Source organism: Cutaneotrichosporon cavernicola (genome assembly GCF_030864355.1).
Source record: "Cutaneotrichosporon cavernicola HIS019 DNA, chromosome: 6".
NCBI lineage: Eukaryota > Fungi > Basidiomycota > Tremellomycetes > Trichosporonales > Trichosporonaceae > Cutaneotrichosporon > Cutaneotrichosporon cavernicola.
Genome location: NC_083398.1, coordinates 168,785 through 189,378, shown reverse-complemented (window position 1 = coordinate 189,378; position 20,594 = coordinate 168,785). Strand labels below are relative to the sequence as shown.

The window sequence follows — 20,594 nt, the reverse complement described above, 5'->3', positions numbered from 1 at the left end:
AAAAAGTTGGGATGAGTTTGTTGGACCGTCGAAGGGGCTGCTTTTATGGGTTTTTGGCGATACAATTTCTTGTCAACGTCGAGTACGCCAGGGTGTTCTGGTTCTGTCCAAGATGAGTCAGAGATGAGACTGATGATATGAAGAGCTTGTATATTGGTCCGTTGGTCCGTTGGTGCTGAGGATGCTTGACATAGCGTTGAGAACTCACTTCCTAAAGGGGAAATTCCGGCCAACCGACTCAGGGGTTGTTGTAGATCATGACGTTTGAGCGCTGGTGCGGAGTCTTTGTGGCCTTTTAACAATGTCCACCAATATGTAACCCATCAGTCATCATTCTCAGTAACCAGTTCAACTCGCAGACTCTGCCGTCAAACCACGAGTCACGACCAGTGGATCTATGGAGCGCAACGACGTCGAGGAGCGCAACGGTCGACAGCGGTCTGGATCGTCTGGATTTGTTCCAGACACGGATTGTGGAATTTGTGGGAGTGAGGCACCTTGCCAGAGGCTGGAGGGCTTCAGCCAATAACAGTCCCATGTTATCAACCACCAACGGAGCGGAACAGTTCCGCACACCTCCCATTCCGCTCAATCGCCCAGTGCAATCTAGTTGCATAAGTTGCATACTCTACGCGCCTTCGAAAGACAATGAATAGGATGCTGACGTGCCAAGGCAGACAGGACTTGTACTAGACGCGTCGTCTAGCCTGTTCTAGATCCACGCCGTGCCAAATAGTATTGTGCGTCGGTTCGGTTGCGGTTCGGGGCCTCGGGGATTGTATCGGCCCATGGTACCTTGAGGTCAACCCTTGAGGCTTGCTTCTTAGATGGCGAAGCAGATTCTCACTCATTGATCAAGGATCCCGGTTGAGCGGTACGAATCAGTCGCACCACCTAGATACCTAGGTCCGAGGTATGAAGAGAGTGGAACCGGAAGGTGCGAGGTGGTCAACGGAGTGTTTCTCTCCGATCCTCCACATCCGATGTCCCACAATGGTTGGTATGCATGGAATGACCGGTCGGGATTGGGAGAGAACGTAGAGGTCTGCAGCTGACAAGAGTCAAGGTCGTGTGTTCTAAGTGCTCGGAGTCTAGGACCCGTGTTGTTACATGTTGTGCTTGTTGTATTGAGAAGGATGAATGTTGAAAGGAATGTGTTTGCGCACGGACACGATCTAGTGAATAGTCAACCTCAGTAACCTAGTGTAAATGGCGCCCCTCGCACCCCAACCCCAGAATGCCCAGAACCTCCTTCCTGTCCCCTACCCTCTCCCTCCTCCCCCCTCCCCCCTCCTTCCTCCCCCAATCCCACCTAGACCCTCTCACTCACCATATCCTCCTGATCCCATCGCCCCATCGGCCCATCATCGCCCCCCTCAACCCCCCCGGTCCCCCCTTGCTCCCTTGAATCGATTTAATCAAGGCCGTTAAGAGTCAAGAGACCAATTCCCCACCTAAAAACCTAGTCGTCATTCCCACTAATAACACTACCACCTTACTCCCCTTTGTCCCTTGCTTCCACTCACCCTCAACCACTTCACTCAGACCTTGCTCTACCTCTCCATTCCTCACAACTTCACCCCTCTGTATCCACAATGCCTCCCCGCAGGTCGCGTTCTTCAACCATCTCCTCCAACAGCCCTATCCAGCCTGACCTTCCTTTCCGTCGCCCCCGGCCCCGCCGTAACAACTCACTCGTCGATCGCAATCTCGCCGCAATCCGCAACATCAACGTCGACTCGAGTGACGTGTCGGTCGACCCTGTCTCTTCCCCCACAGTCACCTCGTTCTCGGGCCACTACAGTCCCGTGCGCGGTTCGAGGTCATTTACTGTTGAGAGCGAGCAGAGTGAAGGCCCTGACTGGCAGCCAGAGAGCTCTCCAGCACTCATTCGCCGCCGTCGAGGAGAAAGTGGCGTTTCGATCGGGAACGGGGCCGAACTTAGCCAAGTGACAACGGCCAAAGGCCACCCATGGACGTCGGACGACCTCGAGCGCCTGTATCGCACGGTCAAGATGACGCGGGTATGTCGACCTTGCTTGCTTTGGAGACACTAATGCACAGCGTGACCTCGGGTGGTCAACTGTTGGTGATCGTATTGGCGACCGTACCGCAGGAGAGTGCACGGCCAAGGTGAGTGAGAGGAGTGGCGTTGTGTGTGGTTTGCGTATTCAGCATACTGGGCTGACGTTGCGTCAGTGGAAGGAAATGGAGGGACGGATTATTGGATTCATTCGCAGCATGGGCCAGGCAGGCAACGCTGGAGACGCGGACGAGAGCGCGAGCGAGGAAAACGATGACCGCTTCGGCGACGATGAGTGGGAGGTCGACGAGCCTGTCAGTGACTACTTTGAGGACGAGGAGGATGAGGTTGGGCACAAAGTGGAGAATGGGAGAGCTGTGATGAAATTGAAGAGGACTGCTAATAAGAGCTAAGAGACTAGTTTGGAGAGGTATTTGTGGCCTGTGTGGCATGTGGCGTTTGGCTTTTGTGTAGGCAAGGCATGTGAAGACAAGTCATGCCAAGTGAGTCGTGACGAGGAGGCTTGGGGAAGCTTTGGGATGGAATGAACAAGGTTGGCAAGTAGGGAAATATTCAAGTTCCTGGTATGTTTCAATTCAAAGCCCTAAATGCATGGAGGCTATAGGAGGGGGATTATGAGTGTACGATCAAAAGGAACAAGGTACCCGCAGCATACTCTGCCCTCGGTTGAAGTTGCTGATTGTGGGATCGTTGGTGTAAAGTAAAGATTGTAAAGAGTAGTGAGTTCAACCCTACATGGTCTCAACATCACCTTTGCCCTTTCCACTCCTTTCTCCACCACCTTGCTCCCTTCCTTTCCCATACTCCATGACCCCAAAGGCCCAAACCCGATGATAGCTCAGATCACAGTTGCACTCCCTGATCGCCTGAATCATGCTACTTATGAAACCTCTCAATATTAGTAAAGGGACTTGCAAGGATTTGTTAGCAGAGGGTCAAGTTGTAAGCGGTAGCGTGGCTACTGTATGCAAAGGTATGACGACGAACAAGGGACAATATATGACGCTGAAGGCGTAGTAGAGATCGGGCATGAGATGAGGGTTGGGTGGGATGTCATGTCATGCTCAAGAGTTGCAAGAGCCGGCGCAGCGGGCGCAGTGGGCGCAGTGGGCGCAGTGGGCGCAGTGGAAGGATGACGCCTTTGGCTCTTGGTTGGGTTGAGAATTGCCAGACAATATAACCACAGACGTCATTGTCACACTTGAAAGTTGACCCAAGGTATTTCTAGATTGGTACAGAGTTAGGTCCTTAGGTACAGACAAGCTCAGGTGAATATGTTAGAGAGAGTGCAAGAGAGAGAGAGAGACTTGGAGGCTATGATGCGAAAAAGTAAAGGAGAGTAATCTACTCCCTGGAAGCCAGGACGCCAAGATTGGTGATCTACCTCTGCTCTTGCTCTGGTCTTAAACTTGACCAGCATGCCAGGATTAAAGGCTCAAGTTACACAAGTTGCCCAGTTTGGATTACCGCCAGTCCATGGGCAACTATAGGGCCATAAGGGCATAGGGGGCGCAATACCGCCGGAATCAACGTTGGCCGACAACTCCCACACTCACTTGACACACTGGTTAATATAAGTCAATATGGTCGATCGGGCTATAGTTGGTAAAGGGCCGTTTGCCATTGATCATCATCATATACCATATACCATATTCCATCTTGATCCATCACTCTGTTCCATCTCAAACTACACAATTTCATACGTGAATCCATCTTGGCTTTCTCAACCTTTCTACACTCGCATTGCATCTCAACTAGACTTGACCAAGGTAAGTAGATCGATCCCATTCCTCTCTCTCTCTCTCTCCCTCTACACCCTAATGGTCGTAATGACGACGTCTGTCGTTCCACTTTGCACTGCGGCCCTGGACTGTCCTGGCTGCCCAGCTGCCCATAGCCACCCACCCCACAGCCTTCCTCACAAACCACACCTGCCTGTATCTCATCTCAATCTCGTCTGTCATCATCTCAGAGTCTCTCCCATATCCTCTCTCCTCCTTCTCCCTCCTTCCCCCATACTCTGGCTCGTCATCGGTCTCACGGCCTTCGCGGCCGACGCCATATCCCCGCCCTGCCATCCAATCCGCTATCCCAGAGAACAAGTTTGGTTCCCCCGAATGGCGCATGCCTTGCTTTGGCTTGGACTTGGAATCGCGCTCAACGACGACTGGGCACAGACCAAGTTTTCAGCACGGACCCGAGTGTGCATGTGCATGTATGTGCATGTACATGTGCATGTAATCATTTGCACCTGAACGGTGACTGTACCATCCCGGTCGTTGTGACCCGCCTCTTTGCTTTCTCCCAGCCCTTCTGCATCCGTCTTCCCCCACCCAGGCCATCCACCCCTCCTCGCCCCACACACAACGGCAAATCCCCGACCTGAAACGCAACGCAATTCCGACTTTGCTTACACTTCTCAACAGGGTATATCATATCATCACTCGAGGCTCCAGAACTCGATATCAACCTTCATTCTTTCGTTCATTCCTTCGTCCCACATCACACTTGATCGCCACTGCCGCCAACTCGTTGTCCTCCCTTGTCGAGACATCTAACGCCAATCTCCAACAAAACCGAACGAAAAAAAGGATCGTACCAAAACACATCAAGCTCCGGAACCCTGCAGTTACACCGCTGGCTTGGCAGCAACGCTCAGCCCGGACCTCTCTCCTGATCCCTCCTCCCACCTCCTTCTTCACCGCTATTCTCTGACTGCGCCACACCATCCGGATATCAAGATCTGGGCGCGCTCTCAGCTACCCCATCTTTCCCTCTAGATCGCTCTCCCCACCACATCTCTCCTCGCATTCGATTACCATGCCGTTCCGCGCGGCCCAAGGCGGTCCAATGAAGGGCCGACGTGCCGGCGGGGATCTGCGAGAGCGTCAAGCACCCGCCGGACAGGGACAGCAAGGCGGACAGACGCCGCAAGCCAGTGGTGCGCAAGCTCAACAGAGCCAGGCTGGTGGACAGGCTCAGGGATCACCCCAAGCTCAGCAGCCCGCAGCTGCTTCACCCTCAGCCGCTGCCAACCAGGCGTCCGTCCAGGCTGGGCAGTCGCCTGCAGCGGCTGCGGCCGGCGGCTCCTCTGCGGCAACGCCAGTAGGTCAATCGGTGGCAGCTGGAGCGCCAGCTGCGGCTGCAGCGTCCCAAAGCGGGACGCAAAACGCTGCACAGCCTGCGGGTCAAAACGGGACACCTGGCGGGCCGACCAACCTTCCCTCAGTCGCGGGTGCGAGTGGCTCTGCGTCATCTACTCACACGTCGTTCTCGGCGCCTCACTGGTCCACGGACCCTGGGGCATTCATCAGCAGCACAGTGGACCATGGCTCCAAGGGGTTAAGCCAGCCCGTAATAGGCGCTCTTGTTGGCGGCATCATTGGCGGCCTGGCCCTTATCATCGTATCGTTTGTGATCTGGCGCCAGTGTCGTGGCAGAGGCGAGAAGGTCGCACCTCCGTATGTCTACCCCTGTGGACTGGAACGAAGCAGTGCTAACGGTCAGACCTCCGCGGGAAGTGTCGTACCGCCCGCCGACCATGGTTGGAAATCCTCCTCGGTCAATGAGTATGACGATGAGCAGCAGCCATCGCGTAAGCTCATACTCGACCCGTGAGTGTAAGCAGTCGCGAGAGTCCAGTGCAGTGTTGACTCCGCAGTCCTAGGACCTCGCCCGTCGGGCACCTTCAGGCAGTCGTACTACTCTGCATACCCGGTTGACTCGCCCACGTCCTCAATACAGCAAGACCAGTCGCCTCGCTTCCCTTCCAACTCGATCCCTGGGTCGCCGTCTTTCACGTCATCAGGTGGAACAACGCCGCACCGTGATGGCTCGACAGGATCTGGCACGTCCTCCGGCACCGAAGCGCCAGTGTTCCAAGAACACGATGGTAGACCACTTCGCCGGGCTGGCAACTCTGCAGACCAGCTCTCGCCGTACGACAATTTACCGCCCAGCGACGGTTCCGAGTCGCGGACAACCGGATCCAACTCGCGGACCAGCTCGCCGCCTCCCTCGATTGCAAGTCGGCTTCCTCAGCGGAACCCGTCCAATGGCTCGCTCGGTAGTGGCTTGCGGTACGGCGGCACTCAGCGTGGAGCACCCCATAACCGGTCAATCTCCATCACACTCCCCCGCCCCTTAAGCCAGACGTCAATCAATGCTCTGGACAGTAATCCTGTCTCCCCCTTAGGGACGTATCACCCCCGTCACGGATTCACGAGCAACCGCACGACGCCTCGCACCTCGATGTACGGCGAGTTCGGTGCTCAGTCCATACAAGTGTCGCCTTCTGGTCACCGGCGCGGCCCGTCAACCTCGTCACGTCATTCGGAAAACCGCCCGGACGCCGCTCAGGTCGACAACCTCCGCTTCGAAGGCCGCGAGGACATTGTCTGAACGCATCGCAACATCTCAAGCGCCCCAACGCAAACCTTCTGAAAGTCGCTGTCTACAGCAGCGATATCCATCTACACTAGGGACATTGGTCATAGAAGAACCACAACAACAACTACCATAGACTCGGGCTCGGCCCACCACTGTAATTCCTAAGGGCTCGTACAATCTCATGCCCGCTGCCTCTGTCTCGTCACGGTCGATCCCGATTCTTAGCTCTTAGCATTTCCGACTCGGCACGACCCCCATCATGTAAACGCACCCTGCACCTGTTTTGGCAGTGGCGCGGCCAATAACCCTCGCCTCCCTAGCCTTCCCCACTGCAACGTCATCCAACCACCAGCGTAGCTTATTTAGATCGCATGGAATACTCGTGTGGACGTGGACGTTGTGGTTTGCTGCGCGAAGCGACTGTGCAACTCCAGCCAGGTTGACAAGTGACATCATTGGTATGACGTGACTGTGGCGTGGGGTGGGAACTGGAAGCAATCGGACCATCTATCTGAGGCCATCAGCCAGCCCATACCAGCCACTTGCATACCACAAATTATAGCCGGCCGCTGCTGGATCGCGTTGGAATCGCACATGGCAACAGCCGATCAGCCGACAGCCGCGGCAGTCGTGGCAGTGACCGTTTCGTGTCTCATCAAGATGTCATGGAGGGCGTAAATAGCTACTGAACAGTACATTGCATCGGAGTATGGACTGCTCTCCACACCGCGTTCTTGGACTTGAGGGCGATTAACGCTTCCGGCCGTCGGCACGGTTGCTCCCTCGGCGCAAGATCGAGGGTTGTGGGCATAGTGTGCCGTCCTCGAGATGAGGGGGTGACGAGGTATTCGATCGAGTCGAAGAGGTGTTTGAAGGCGAAGAAGAGGGTAGGTCACACATTGTACGCTCTAGATGGAGCCGCTACAGAGCCTCACATTGCCCGACAAGTCCGCAACTAGGCCGAGTGTGTTGACAAGACCAAAGCACGTGACGCCGCGGTGCGCCTTTTCAGGAGCCACGATTGACGACGGTCTGGATCAGCCCTAGTCCATAGTGCACTCACCATCCTGCCTTGCCCACAGTATCTGTCATCGACGGTCTCAGATCAGGGGTTACTACGCCTTGGCCGGCGGTGCAGGCGGCACAGCCTGTTCCTTTTCAAACGCGACCCCCACGAACCGCGACCAAGCCCCCGCATCCTCCTCACCCATCTCGACAGCGACGATATCGCACATATTAACCAGCACGCTGGTGACTTCACGCTCGCGCACCTCGCCTCCAGGCTCGGTACTAGCCTCCCCATCGGTCCGCGAGTAGGGATAGTATTGCGCGACGTTGATCCCTTCGACAGTTGGGGGTAGGACGCGGGTTTCGCGAACGCTGCTGAGAAGAAGGGAGGCGGAACTGTCGACGGCCAGAAGATTACCTGTGAGAACCCTACCGTCGTTCAGTGTCACGGTTAGGAGGGTGTGGAGGAGTGCGCGGAGTGCGTCCTTTGGCGGCATGGTTGGGGTGAGGGGTGAGGGATGGCGGGGTGTGCTGGAAAAGGGATGGTTGACCATGCTAGAGCTGGAGTCTGCTGACTCTAGCTGTTGAGGTTGAAAAGAGTCAGAGAGAGAGGTCATGGCGAAGGGTTCAGCGTCGTATGTTGAGGGATTATGGGTGCGAGCAAAGGGCAAAGATGTCAACATGTCCGAAGTCTAGATCCAGTGGATATTGAGAAACGATTAAACCTGGTATTACACCATTTGCCTCCGCTAATCGATAACTCGGCGTCATCGCACAGACCCACATCGTCGCGTCCAAGAGGGTTCACCATCTGACGTTGGTTCATCCCATTCACAACCTAACACAAACACAACGTCCGCGACTTGGCCATGGCGAGCTCAAGCTCGGAAGATACGCGGGCCCTCATCGTGCGCTCCCTGTTCTCGCGCAAGGCCGATGACGGGACCCTCGAGGAGACGCTCGTGACGTATCTCCGCGTCAAGGAGGACGACGGGCACGGCAGCTCCAAGACGCGCTACCTCTTCCTTGCGGGTGTGTGAATCACGAGGTCACACCGGGTCTCAGATAAGGAGTGGATGCTGACGCCAGTAACGCGCCTTGGCGAGTGCATGCTGCACAAGGGCAAGAGTAACTCGAACGGGACGTTCTCGCGCGGTAAGACATGGCGCCTCAGCGACATGCGCGTCCTCGAGCAGATCGGGGTGAGTCCGCTTACTCGAGTTCAAGCTCAGCTGACCCCAGCCGCGTGACTTTGCACTCACGATGACGATTAGACGTTATCACTGGAGCAGCGACTCTTCGCGGGACCAGCACGCGTTTCTCGCCTCACTACTAAAGGCGTTCAGGAGCGTGACGGGCGGCTCGTTACCACAAGTCATCAACTTTACGCCAGAAGGGCACAGTCACCAGGGCTCGACGTCGACGGTTAGCTCGGCCTCGCACCAGCCTCCGCCCGTGAGCATCCGCGAGCGATTGCCGCAGCGAGGCCATCCGGCCATGGCGAGTTCGGGATCGCTGGTATCTACAGCGTCGACACACGAGCGACCCGACCGCGACCTCGCCCCGCCGCGCAGGCATGGTAGTGAGCGCAGCGGATCCTTCTCGTCCATCGACCAGCGGGCAGGCAGCGTGGCGGGCAGCGTGGTGAGCGACAGCGGGTTCCGCCAGCGCCTCGGTAGCTCCAGTGGTCGCGACCGCGACGCGCACGTCCGGCCATCCCCTTCTCCCGCGCCACGATATGCGGATAACCTTGGTTCTGGGCGGCCTCCTCCGCGCCGTGGGAACAGCGGTAACAATGACGACCGGATTCCGCCCCAGTCGCGCACTCGTCCTGCGCAAGCTCGCCGGCCGTCAGCTGCAAGCGAAACACCCGAGATTCCGCCCGTCGCAGAGATGGGCGACGACCCGTACGGTGGCATTGCCAACGAGGTGCTTACATCACCCCGGCACAATGGACGCGCGCGTGAGAGCGTCGCTTCCCCCGAGCCGACGTACACCATCCCAGCCGTGACCATCGCCAACCCCGATCCCGAACCTCCTGCTCCACCGACTGCTCGGCCGACAATCACCACAACACCAACGTTGGTCACGAACGGTGATATCGCACAGTCTCCGGCCGGCATCACCCCTACCACCGCGAACCTCACGGTCGTCGCACCCCCAGGAGGTCTCGCCCCGCCAGGGGCAACGCGCACTGAGGCCACCCCTCGTGAAGGGCGGAAGACCCCCGAGCCGATGCAGCGCCGCGTGTCGTTCGTCCCGCCGCCACTCACGACCGCGTACTCGCGCGACGTGCTGCTCACCCAACGCACGGGCCTTCTAGGCGCCGATATCATGAGCCAGGACGAGGAGGAGGCAGCGGATGCAATCATGGCCAACGTCGAGGAACTGATTGAGGGCTTTGACTGGACCGCGTCGGCTGTGGGAGGCGACAGTTCCCGCAAGGGACCTGATGCGATTGAGCAACGGCTGCTGGACGAGCTAGCTGCACTCGAGAATGTGAGCTATCGGTTCCCTACGAGACGGCTGACACCAGGCGAACATCCACGCGTTCCTCGAGTCCGACGACCGCGTCGACCAGGTGCTCGCGCATATCGACGAGGCACTGCGCGAGCTCGACGGCATCGACGTGCAGCTGACCGAGTACCGGATGCAGCTGAACGTGCGTATCTACACCTCATGTCGTTTGCTTACACCAGGCCGTCACAGACGATATCGCGTACATCGAGGGCCAGAACCGCGGTCTGCAAGTACAGACGTCGAACCAGCGTGCCCTACTCGACGAGGTACAACAGCTGCTCCAGATCACCGACGTGCCGAAGGACGACCTCTCGCGCCTGCAACAGACGTCGCCGAGCACGTCGCAGGGCATCAGCGAACTCGAGCAGTCAGCCGCGAGCCTCTACAAGGCGCTCATGGCGTCGCGCGACACGGCAAATGAAGTCGCTGCAACTGTCGCCCATCTGGCTCAGTACGAGTCCGCAGCCGGCCAGTTCGCCCAGCGTATGGTACAGTACCTCGACACGGCGTTCGACCACCAATCCGAGACGACGTACGTCGAGACCCAGAAACGCCACAGCCTCGTGTTAGAACCGCACGTCGAGCTCGGCAAGGCACTCATGGCTTACGAAGGAATCGTGCTTTTCGTTAAGGACATGGATGAGGAGCGGTACAAGAAACTTTGCCTCGTGAGTTTAAGTAGTTTCCGGCTGACGGAAGAATTATATCACGACTATGAGCAAGTTACACCAGAAGGAGATGCGGGGGTTGCTCATGACCCTCAAGGGCCAGCTTAACTCGATTACCAAAGGCCTATCCGATGTTTGTGAGTCACCCATTCTCTGCATCGCGCCCCAGTGCATAATGGCTCCTTCGCACTGGTCCGCTGTCTCCTAGCCGTGGCCTGGTCTCTCTCTACAGGGGGGCGGGGGGCTCTGCTGAGCAGTGTTCTGTGCAGAGGCGCTCTCTCTCTCTCTGCATGGTGGCCCACTGTCTCAGCAGAGTGACCCGCTGCCTCTGCACAGAGGCTCGCTGTCATCTCAACGGGGCCTGCTGTTTCCTCACAGCAGCCCCCTGTGTCCTCCTCTTACAGGAAACCCCTGTCTGTCCCCAGCTGGCCGCTGTCTCCTTACAATGACTTGCTAAATCCAGCCTTCGCGCAAGCTTCACAGTCAACTCAGAAACCTTCGGGCATCTCAGCCACGGTAACGCGTTCGAAGACGCTGAAGCGCGGTGAGATGGCCAAGACCGGGGACAAGAAGGCCGCGGATGCCACCCGCAAGGTTGCGGACATGTACGCCACGGGCGTCTCCGAGGTCGTCAAGCAGATCGTGACCGAGGACGACTTCATCGCGGCCTTCCTTCATCTCGGCGACACCGAATCAACCTTTGCCGACTACATGGAGCTCGACACGTATTTCCGCCGGCAGGCGTCGCGCCACGCTTCGCACGGGCTGTCGGCGAGCCTTACTCAGCTCACGCGCACCGTCATGGAGCTCATGTTTGGGTTCGTGGACGGAGAAATGCGCCTCTGGGTCGACGCCAGTGTCGAAGGCAACCCGCCTGCGCTCGTTGGAATCATCGCAACGACCGAGCAGCTACAGGCCGATGCGCAGATTGAGGGAACGAGCATGTTTGTCCAGCAGCTGTTCGACAAACAGCTGGGTCGGCAGCGCAAGGCGTTTGACGCGTTTGTGGTGAGTCGTGGTTTGTTGGCAACCACTGGATCTGAGATACGGCCTTATCGGTGGTAGTCACCGAGCCGGCAGATCTGCAGATCTGGTGGATGATGTCTTGATTTGAGGCACTTTGCCGAAACTGAAGCATGCTGAGACATAGAACGACCAAGTCAAGAACATTGATGGCGCAAAGACGACAGTGCGGAAGCGGCGTGGGGTGTTTTACTTTGTTAGGCATTTCCCCGTGTTCGTCGAGCGGATCGAGTGCCAGCTGGACAGCAGTTACGACACCCTTGACATTCGCAAGCGGGTCAACAACGCGTACGAACGCGTTGCGGCGAGCGTACTTGGCTCGCTCCAGCATGTCTCAAAGGTTGTTGGCGCCGAACTGGGTGCAGGGTCGGGCGAGGGCAAGGGTCAGCTGTACTTTTATGTGGTCATGATCGGTGAGTTAACTGAACAGCACGTCTTGGCCCCACTCCCAGTCACTGACACACTCCACAGAGAACCTGCACAGTTTCGTCGACGAGGTGGCCCAGGTCAAGGCTTCCGCGTTGACCGTATTCGTAAAGCGGGCCCGGGGCCTTTACGAAGAGAACATGAAGGCATACATCAAGATGATGCTGCGTAGGGGCTTTAGCCGATTGATGGTGTGTAACGACGGGTTGATGAAATGCTAATCCATTCAGGACTTCTTTGACGGGGTAGAGCGTCAGCTCAAAACGACTCCGCCTAACGAGGTTAACATGCACTCGGCCTACTCGCGCAGTACCTTGAAGAAGGTTCTCAAGGACACGGGTTCCAAGGACATGAAGAAGGCGATCGAGGCTATGGCGCGACGAGTTGACAAGCACTTCAACGACGATGAGAGTGGGCCGGGCGGAGACTTGCACCACGGCCATACCTCTGGCCCAGCAGACGCCGCCACGGCGGCCCTGATGGCGAGCGTGTGGCGCGAGATTACGGCGGCTCTAAGCGGCGAGATTGGGCGGGCGCAGAAGCTCATGGCGAGCTGCTACTCGACTTCGGGCCTAGCGCTCGAGTTTGGAACAAAGGATGTAGAGGCCGTGTGCCAGCGCTCGTGGGGTACCCGTGGTTAGACGTGGTTAGTGGTTAGTCGTGGTTGGACGTTGTTAGACGTTGTTAGAACGTCGTCGGTTCGTAGTCCATGCAGCAGTACCCAACGTTTGTGTGGTACCCGACGTTGTCGCCAGGCCCAACTGCTGGATCCATGTATCCGGCGGCACCAGCATGTGGGGTTGGTGAGTTGCCAGTTGGGTGGCGCAAGCCACGTTGTATCACCTGCAAAACACGTTCCGTCGAAGAGATTATGATAGGGCAGTTGAGCGTTGCTCGGACATGCTTTTAATGCACAGTCACAGTGCGTGAGCTGAACCAAGACACGGCAAGGAGGATTTCCAAATGATGGATGATGGATGATGAATGATTGACGAGACAGGAGTGCTAGCAAAAGAAGATTGGGAGAGGGCGCTGGCGTCACCGAACGTGGCACCATGACATGGAATTAGGTTATGCAAGCCCAACCAACAACTTTGGGTCGGCCATGAGGGACTGCGGGAGGATGGGCCTGTCTTGCAAATATTGGACACTGCTTTGGAGTTGCCAGGGAGATAGTTCTGGCTCTTACGCCCTTGGAAGAGTCAGGTAGAACTTGAGTCTTTTTTGGAGATGAGCAGACAGTTGGCACATGACGTGGAGACGTGGAGACTGGTGGGTCAGTTGTGAGTGGTATCCAGGTATCCAGGTCCACAGGGCCGGGCGAGGAACAAACAAGTCGGTGAGATGGAAAAATCGAGGGGCATCGGGTGACGGCGACGGTGCGCCGGCCGCGCTGTCAAGAATCTCCCATTCTGTCCATTCTGTCCATTCTGTCCAGCAATGAAGTCATGTCAAACTCGTAATCTCGGTCACTGAATTGGATTAGCAAACCGGTTAAAATCAATTAATGAAAATGATCCGGAAGTAGTCGAGGTCGATCAGTCACCTGCCGCCCTGGACTCCTGACTGCCCTGATCACCCTGATGCTTGGTTGCTGGCAAGGAAGGTCAGGTTCTACCACCTCAAGCTTTAACCCTCTGCTAAACATCATCCTCCATCACATCACCAGAGTAAGCAAAGGCAGACAAGGCAGACAAGCCGGACAAGCACAAGGTGAGCTTTGCCCGCTCTGCTCCACGTTCCCAATATCTAGAGCGGATGTGCATCAGTTAGGTTATTAAGGTGCACGCGCCGCAACACATGACGCATCGATAGTTTCCAAAAGGCACTAGGCCTGACTATTGTATTAAAGCAAGATGCCGAGGGTATAGAACAAGTTCAAGTTGACAATCCCCAACAAAGCTGGACCAGCAGCCAGCAGCCTAGGGTTAAGACTGCCGGCCTCGGACATTCCTCTTGATTGAATCTACGTATAATGTCGAGCATGGCGCGCACAAGTTTACGGACGGCAGGCAACAGCCATCGGAGCGTCCGGACCCATCCGGCGTCTCCAAGGATATCTCTATGAAGGGAGGGGGCTCAGGAATTTTGGCGAGACTGACGTGTCTTTGTGAATGGCTCAGTTCTCAGTTCCTCTGTCATTGCACCCCCACGCAACCCCGCGGCTCCGACTCTTGACCTGTAACCAGTGATTCATCAGTAATTCTGCCGGGGCGCCTCGCAGCCAGCCTGCCAGCCTGCCTGCCAGCGGCCAGGCAGTCAACCTAATCCGTCCACTGTCACCGCCCATCCCCCCCACCCCAAAGCTCGGCACGTCGTTGGCAGGTACACGCACCGTGTCAACTGGGCACGAAACCAGACGAGTGAAGGGTCACCAGCACAGTAGACATCACGTGTTTTACCAAACTACCCCGTGCCGACGCTGTTCTTTGCTCCTCTTGGATACTTTTTCCTTCCGAGCATGCACGCACGCACGCACCCACTTCAGCGCTTTGAGGGACCATAAGCGCCGGGTCGAAAATCAAGTAGAGAGACTGGGACAGGTCAAACAGAGAGACTGGGACAGGTCAAACACTGGGCTGACTCTGTAAACTGAGAAGTGTGGGGTTCGAGTTGGGTGGCGCGGCGGCCACATCCCCGATCGTCCATCGTTAGCCAACAGCCAACAAGAAGCCGCGTCCCAACACTATGTATCAACAAGCTTCGTTTGGCCATGCTCACCTCACCGTCGCCGTCTCCGCAAACCTCGGATTGAGACAGCATACTTGGGACCAAGAGTACGTCAGCCTCGGAAACACCTGACGACTGCATACATTATCTCGACCACGGCCAGGCCACACAGACATTACAACCTTTCTCCACAGCCCTTGCACCGAACCTCGCCTGAGAACCTTTTCCGCTGCACTCTCCTCGACCAACAAAAAAAAAGCTCTTTTGTCCAGTCCCAACCAAGCTGGACCAAGCTAACGCTCTCCCGGATCTGCAGCACCAAACGCACGCCCGCCCCAATCCTCGCTCCCCACCCAACTGGGCCGACACGGTCCCAAGCCTCGTCGTAGGACGCGGCGCGTTCGCGTCACCGGCTTCCCCAACACCTTCTCGACTCTCACAACCCCTTTCAGCGCTCGCCTTGCAGTTCCTCACTTCCCACTCCCAGTGTCAGCCACGCTTGGCTGCGTTCCTGTCCGCCACTGTCTCATTCGCCCCTCGTCTCACTCGGACGCGTCCTCGGGACAACCAACCTCAAAGCACGGCCCGTCGCACGCACATTTCATGCGCCTCCTTTGTTGAACACTTGGTTTTAGCCAACCAGGAATTGAGAGAGAGCTTGAGCGAACCCCTTTGAGGGAGGGATCTCGGCCTCGAGAACAAGCGAGTGTTCCTGCATACCGCAGGTGGTATCGTGGGGCCCACAACGAGACACAAACGTCACCCATCGACAAGAATAACTGCCTGCAACCCACCAGGATCCCCAGCTCTGGCCCAACTCTGTTGATAGCAAGGGAACTGAGCACTGGCCCTGTGGCGCTCTAACAGTGTCTGTGCAGAGTCCAGTTGTAGACACCTACCAGGTGCCGTTCCAGTTATTGGTGCCCCACGTAACACTCTGCTGGAGCACAACCTCACGTCCCTCTTAATCGTGCCAACGACACCAACGGTAGAACCAATCGAGACAGCCAGGAGTGAAATGAGGCAGTGTGCGGCCTCTAGCTTGTAGTTGTCCTTGGCTGTGTCTATCGCTGTCTATCGCACCGTGTCTTTGTTCCTTGTGCAAGAACCCGCACCTCTACCTCGCTCTCCCTCTCTGTCCCTTGCTCTCCCTCTCTTCCCCTTGCTCTCCCTCTCGTCCCCTTTCTCTCCTCTTTTTTACCAACCTCCCTCATTCCTTCTTTGTTTATCTCTACCCATTCTTTAAACGTCACCAACTCGCTCTTTGCCCCGCCATCTTCGCCTGGTGCCTTGCCAACGTCCCCGTTCATCGGGAGCGCTCCATTCCTCTGGCCTCGCGAATGTCGTCTTCCCATGGTCGCCGCGGGACATCTGCGTCTGAGGCGGCCCCCGTGCCAGAGGGTGGACGTCAACAACAACGACGACAACAACAACAACAACAACAACAACGTCAACAACCACGACCCACATCCCCGAGGGAGGCAGCACCGCGTCCAACAACGGCGGACAGCTCTGCCCCACAGGGTCCTCCTTCCCCACACGAGTTTACGCCCATCACCCTGTTCAACCGGGGAACATTCGCGGGCAAGTACATGAGGTGAGTTTTTATTTGCTCCCTTGGTGTTGGCAGAACAGAAATGGGAATTCCGAAAGCAACAACGTGCTGCCGTGGAGAAAATGGTGCCCACAGGGACAGGATGAGCCACGCCTTCCTGATGATTTCCTGGACGGCCACGACGCTGAAACGTCCAGTTTTTGCTTGCAAGTAGCTCAGGAGCCTGTCGCTGGGCGCCGCAAGACGGACAAGGATCGTCGCCCAATTGCGCCAACCCCTATCATCCGGCTCTGGATTCGAGAACATGCGGGGGCGACGGGCCTGGGCGTGTTTGTGAACCCTTCGTGAGTACTTTGTTTCGCAGCCTGTGGGCAGGGCAGGCCCGCATGGCGGCCACTTGGGCATGGACCCAGCGCTATGGGCACCAGGCGCATGGGTCACAAATTGACGCCACAGTGACATCAATATATCGACATTGGTGTGTGCCGTGGATCTCGTCCAGCCTAATTCTCCTCCCACGGATCACTATACTCGTTCTGGTCCTTCACATCGGTCAACGGGGTCGCCGTCTCCCACACGCGCTCGCTTGTCGACAATGTACAAGGCTGGGCCAGCCGTGGCCGGCCGCTCGGAGTCTACCTCCCTGTCGCCACGTGCCGGTCCGGTCGGACATGGCATTTCTGGCCCGATATCGATGTGGCAGGGTCTGAGCGCCAGTGGCGCCGGTGGCGTCGAATTGTCGCACGCCGAATCGTCGCGCCATGGGGCAGGGTTGAAGGTCACTCCCATTCCTCGTCCTCATTCACCCCAATCCCATTCCTCACAAGAGTTCAGAGAGGATGAAACAAGCAGCGAGGATGAGGGCTCGCCGGCAATGGCGTCAGGTGGAGCAGTGTGTTCCCGTCCGGCCTCTGGCTCCCGACCCACCTCGGGCGGAAGTGAGGCAAGCAGAGGTGGCGCACGCGCCGGTCGGGGCCGATTCGCCACAATTGGAGACTCCATACAGCCCGGCCGTGGTCGCGCGAAAGCTTTCGACAAGAGCCACCGAAATCTGCACGGAAGACTACACGTCGAGGCCAACCGGGTCATTGACATGGAGGGCGAAATGGGTCTCTGGTTCTTGTTCATGGTACGTTGAGCCTCGTCTCTCGCGTCTGGTAGGATCCCCTGGCAAGCTGACGCCCAGAGCCTGTCTGTCCGCAACGAGGGGACGTGAGTAGGGTCTGAGACAGACAAACACCAGCCACAGCAACTGACTGACGATCCCTCAGATATTCCTTATATTTCCGTTGTTTTGATAGGTCGGCAACTACAAAGGGCATGCCACCAGCGCCATCTCTCGCCGCATGCCGTTCGATGGACTTTAAGGTGTTCTCTCCCCGCAAGTGAGTACCGCGTCCTCGTTGTCGCCACAGCCGACATGCGTGCTAGGTAATTATGCCATGCCTCAAGTTAACCGAGTAGCTATCACGGGCGGCCGCCAAAAACGCTTCTTGCCGACCATTTTAACCGTCAAGGGTTCAAGCTTAACACTCGCAAGGTACAGTTCCCACTTGACCCTGACCCCATTCGTTTCTCTTGCTCCCAAGATCTCGGAGACATGGCAAAGCATTCCACCCCGCAGCTGGTTCGTAGAACATTTGCTGCGCCGTTTGTGTTGTGTTTCAGGCAGGCATGGTTGAGTCCGAACCATTGCCTGGCTTGTGGTCATCGTCGCCGAGCCTTGGGATGTCTGTGCCGACCTGGTGCTTCCGTCCCAACCTGCGGGTGACGGCATATACGACTCCGTGGACGTCACTACTGCCCACCCTGTGGAACCCCATCCCCCATGCTACCGAACCTTATATCACGCCGCAACTAACACTAGAACGAGCGTCAAGTCGCGTCCCCTTCTCCGCCTCCAGAGTGACAAGGGCACGTCCCTAATCGCGTCTGCATGTACACTCCGTTGTGCAACGTCAATCACTCCTCGATTCTATCGGGCCTCTCATCTTATTCCGGCCGTTTTTATATCCTTACTAGACGACTGACCAAACTTGATCGGACATGGGACATTGGTGCAGAGCAGGGCGTAAGCCCAATGCTCCAGAAATGCCGTTATCCGTGCCTGTAGGGCGACTGTGGGGCTGTAACACCTCGTTCACCGACGTGTGGCGTTGAGCCTCACTCAATACCCGAGTACACTCACAACATTGGCCAAGGGCACTCGTAGCTTTTCTCGGCCTTGATTAGAGCGCTCAAGTCAGACGACCACGTCCCAAGTCATGCGACTCCCTTTACATGATCGGGGAGACGGGGACTTTTGTCGACATTCCAAACCCCCACTCTTCTGACCCCGCTTTCTAGCATCGCTTCGTCTTGTTGATGCTCTTCCTCTCGCCCTGTACGGCGCCTCCTGATTGCGTCGGTGCCGAGGCTCCATACAAAGTCGATACTGCTGATCAACGCCATATGCGCCGCTATGTTTCAACTGATCTTGGCCGCACATGACCTCGTAGCCAACCAAGTGGGCAGTACAACGAGCGGAATCGGCCCGCCATGCCAACACGTCACAATGGGTGCCTGGTCAAACGTCAAAACGTCTACAGAACGCTCCGTTGCCTGGCATTAACACTCGGCGTCATTCTCCTCCTTTGCACAACTGCTACACTCCCTCACAACGGCCGCGGCTGCACGGACCCCGGCGGGGGAACGGGTGATGGGCCGAGGTAAGACATGTTGGGCCCCAGTGTCGTCCAGTCCAACCACCCCCTGTGCCATATCTGCCGTCAGCCAACATGCTAAACAGATTCGAAATAGATGGATGTGACAAGGAATTGGAAGCGCGCTCGGAACCAGAGAAACCACATCAAACCAGACGCTGGGGACCCGCGTCGCAGCTGGTAACGGAATCAGAAGGGGCAGCAACAGGAACCCGAGAAGCCATATTCCCTAGACGGACAGGTCCACGACGTGTGGTGTGGTGCGGAGAGAGTCCGCCGGTACGGCCGGCTGCACGAGTACTGCCGAGGTGTGGCCGAGGTAATCCTGCTGCTCGTAAACTAGCCAAGAACTGTCATCGTCACTCTGGGTGGACGTCAAATGGACAAATATCATCATCAACTGATCGACATGTCTGCCCCCTCCTTGGTTACCGTGTCGATCTCCAGGGCCATCCTCTCCACAAGCCATTGGAAATGAGACGATATCCCGCTGGTTGCGAATGGCACGCTTCAAGATAGCACGAACAGGAAATCCACAAGCAAGATTGGGCAGCCAGATAGGAGCATTCTTCTGCTCCCGCTCCCGCTCCCTCCATACTGTAACTCGGACTCGCGACTCGCAACAAACCAACACGACTTGGTAGAGCATTTACACAACTGTCACTTACCCTATGCGTAACCTTGCCCTTGACCATGGCGATAGGTACTGGCCCATAGTCGCGCGAATCGGTCGAGTTGGAGAGGTTGTCACCGACGATCCAAATGTGGCCTTTTGGCACGCGCAGGAACCGGCCTTGTGCCCACGATTTTGAGCCGTCAACGGAGCGTGTGGGCTCAATCTCAACGACATCACCCTCGATCCCGATGACCCGTTTGCAGACGGTATATCTGCGATCATGTCAGCACAGCAAGCAGGAAGCAACTTTGTGAGAGGGATTGTGGTGAGGCGGGTGTAAGCCTGGGACAGAGCAAGGTGTAGAACAAGGAGAAACGGGAGGGTGAATGCGCAAGTGTGCAAGTGTGATCACACTCAACGACGATGAAACCAAGCAAAAGAGTCGGAGGCCGATAACACATCGGAAGGTTTAAGGGCTGCTGGGCCCACTCACGCCGGGTTGTTCATGTTGGTAGTGACCACCAAGTCTCCCCTCTCAGGACGCTTATTGGACATGCCCCAGATCTTGGGCCGCCAATACGCCATTGGCAAGAGTAACACCGCATCGCCAGTCGCGTCGAGTGTTGGGTACATGCTCCAGCCGGCGCACGGCTGCGAACTTGCGACGGCTTCATTAAAGACGTGGAATGCGGCGAATATCTTGATTGTGACCCCGGCCATAAACCGATACTGGGTCATCATCCCCGGCCTTATGAACGCCATTGCAGAGAGCCCAGCTCGGGGGTATCGGGGACAGCTCGAGGAAAGCCTAACCTGGGGAACCCTCGGGAAGCTGGGGGACCACGTTCCAGCCGAGCGCGTGTTCGGAGAGCTTGCAGAACGACGAGGAAGCTTGGTAACGCTGTGCGAAATTGTGAAGCGGCCGAGACGCCAGATGTTGAGATGGAGAGTAACGTCGCGGTGAGGTCAAGGT

The 20,594-nt window shown here is 56.8% G+C and overlaps 6 protein-coding genes across 6 annotated transcripts; 4 read left to right on the top strand and 2 right to left on the bottom strand.

Annotated features, from left to right (window-relative positions):
* Positions 1-1,595: 1,595 nt before the first annotated feature.
* On the top strand, positions 1,596-2,436 carry CcaverHIS019_0600750 (uncharacterized protein; the record flags this gene model as incomplete). The annotated part of the gene is made up of 3 exons (XM_060602493.1): positions 1,596-2,024; positions 2,065-2,133; positions 2,200-2,436. 3 exons carry the CDS (start codon positions 1,596-1,598, stop codon positions 2,434-2,436), a joined length of 735 nt encoding a protein of 244 aa, XP_060458881.1.
* A 2,428-nt stretch (positions 2,437-4,864) lies between these two features.
* CcaverHIS019_0600740 (uncharacterized protein) lies at positions 4,865-6,445 on the top strand (the record flags this gene model as incomplete). Its single annotated transcript, XM_060602492.1, has 3 exons — positions 4,865-5,505; positions 5,552-5,664; positions 5,706-6,445. 3 exons carry the CDS (start codon positions 4,865-4,867, stop codon positions 6,443-6,445), a joined length of 1,494 nt encoding a protein of 497 aa, XP_060458880.1.
* A 1,103-nt stretch (positions 6,446-7,548) lies between these two features.
* On the bottom strand, positions 7,549-7,938 carry CcaverHIS019_0600730 (uncharacterized protein; the record flags this gene model as incomplete). The annotated part of the gene is made up of 1 exon (XM_060602491.1): positions 7,549-7,938. One exon carries the CDS (start codon positions 7,936-7,938, stop codon positions 7,549-7,551), a length of 390 nt encoding a protein of 129 aa, XP_060458879.1.
* Positions 7,939-8,310: 372 nt separating this feature from the next.
* CcaverHIS019_0600720 (uncharacterized protein) lies at positions 8,311-12,719 on the top strand (the record flags this gene model as incomplete). The annotated part of the gene is made up of 10 exons (XM_060602490.1): positions 8,311-8,473; positions 8,531-8,643; positions 8,684-9,940; positions 9,978-10,103; positions 10,141-10,629; positions 10,661-10,766; positions 11,093-11,637; positions 11,780-12,065; positions 12,124-12,269; positions 12,309-12,719. 10 exons carry the CDS (start codon positions 8,311-8,313, stop codon positions 12,717-12,719), a joined length of 3,642 nt encoding a protein of 1,213 aa, XP_060458878.1.
* A 3,621-nt stretch (positions 12,720-16,340) lies between these two features.
* Positions 16,341-18,212, top strand: CcaverHIS019_0600710 (uncharacterized protein; the record flags this gene model as incomplete). Its single annotated transcript, XM_060602488.1, has 8 exons — positions 16,341-16,345; positions 16,501-16,647; positions 16,760-16,781; positions 17,310-17,432; positions 17,490-17,515; positions 17,575-17,688; positions 17,768-17,843; positions 18,171-18,212. The coding sequence occupies 8 exons, from the start codon at positions 16,341-16,343 to the stop codon at positions 18,210-18,212; spliced, it is 555 nt and encodes a 184-aa protein (XP_060458877.1).
* Positions 18,213-18,957: 745 nt separating this feature from the next.
* CcaverHIS019_0600700 (uncharacterized protein) lies at positions 18,958-20,383 on the bottom strand (the record flags this gene model as incomplete). Its single annotated transcript, XM_060602487.1, has 3 exons — positions 18,958-19,065; positions 19,674-19,893; positions 20,115-20,383. The coding sequence occupies 3 exons, from the start codon at positions 20,381-20,383 to the stop codon at positions 18,958-18,960; spliced, it is 597 nt and encodes a 198-aa protein (XP_060458876.1).
* Between the last annotated feature and the right edge of the window lie 211 nt (positions 20,384-20,594).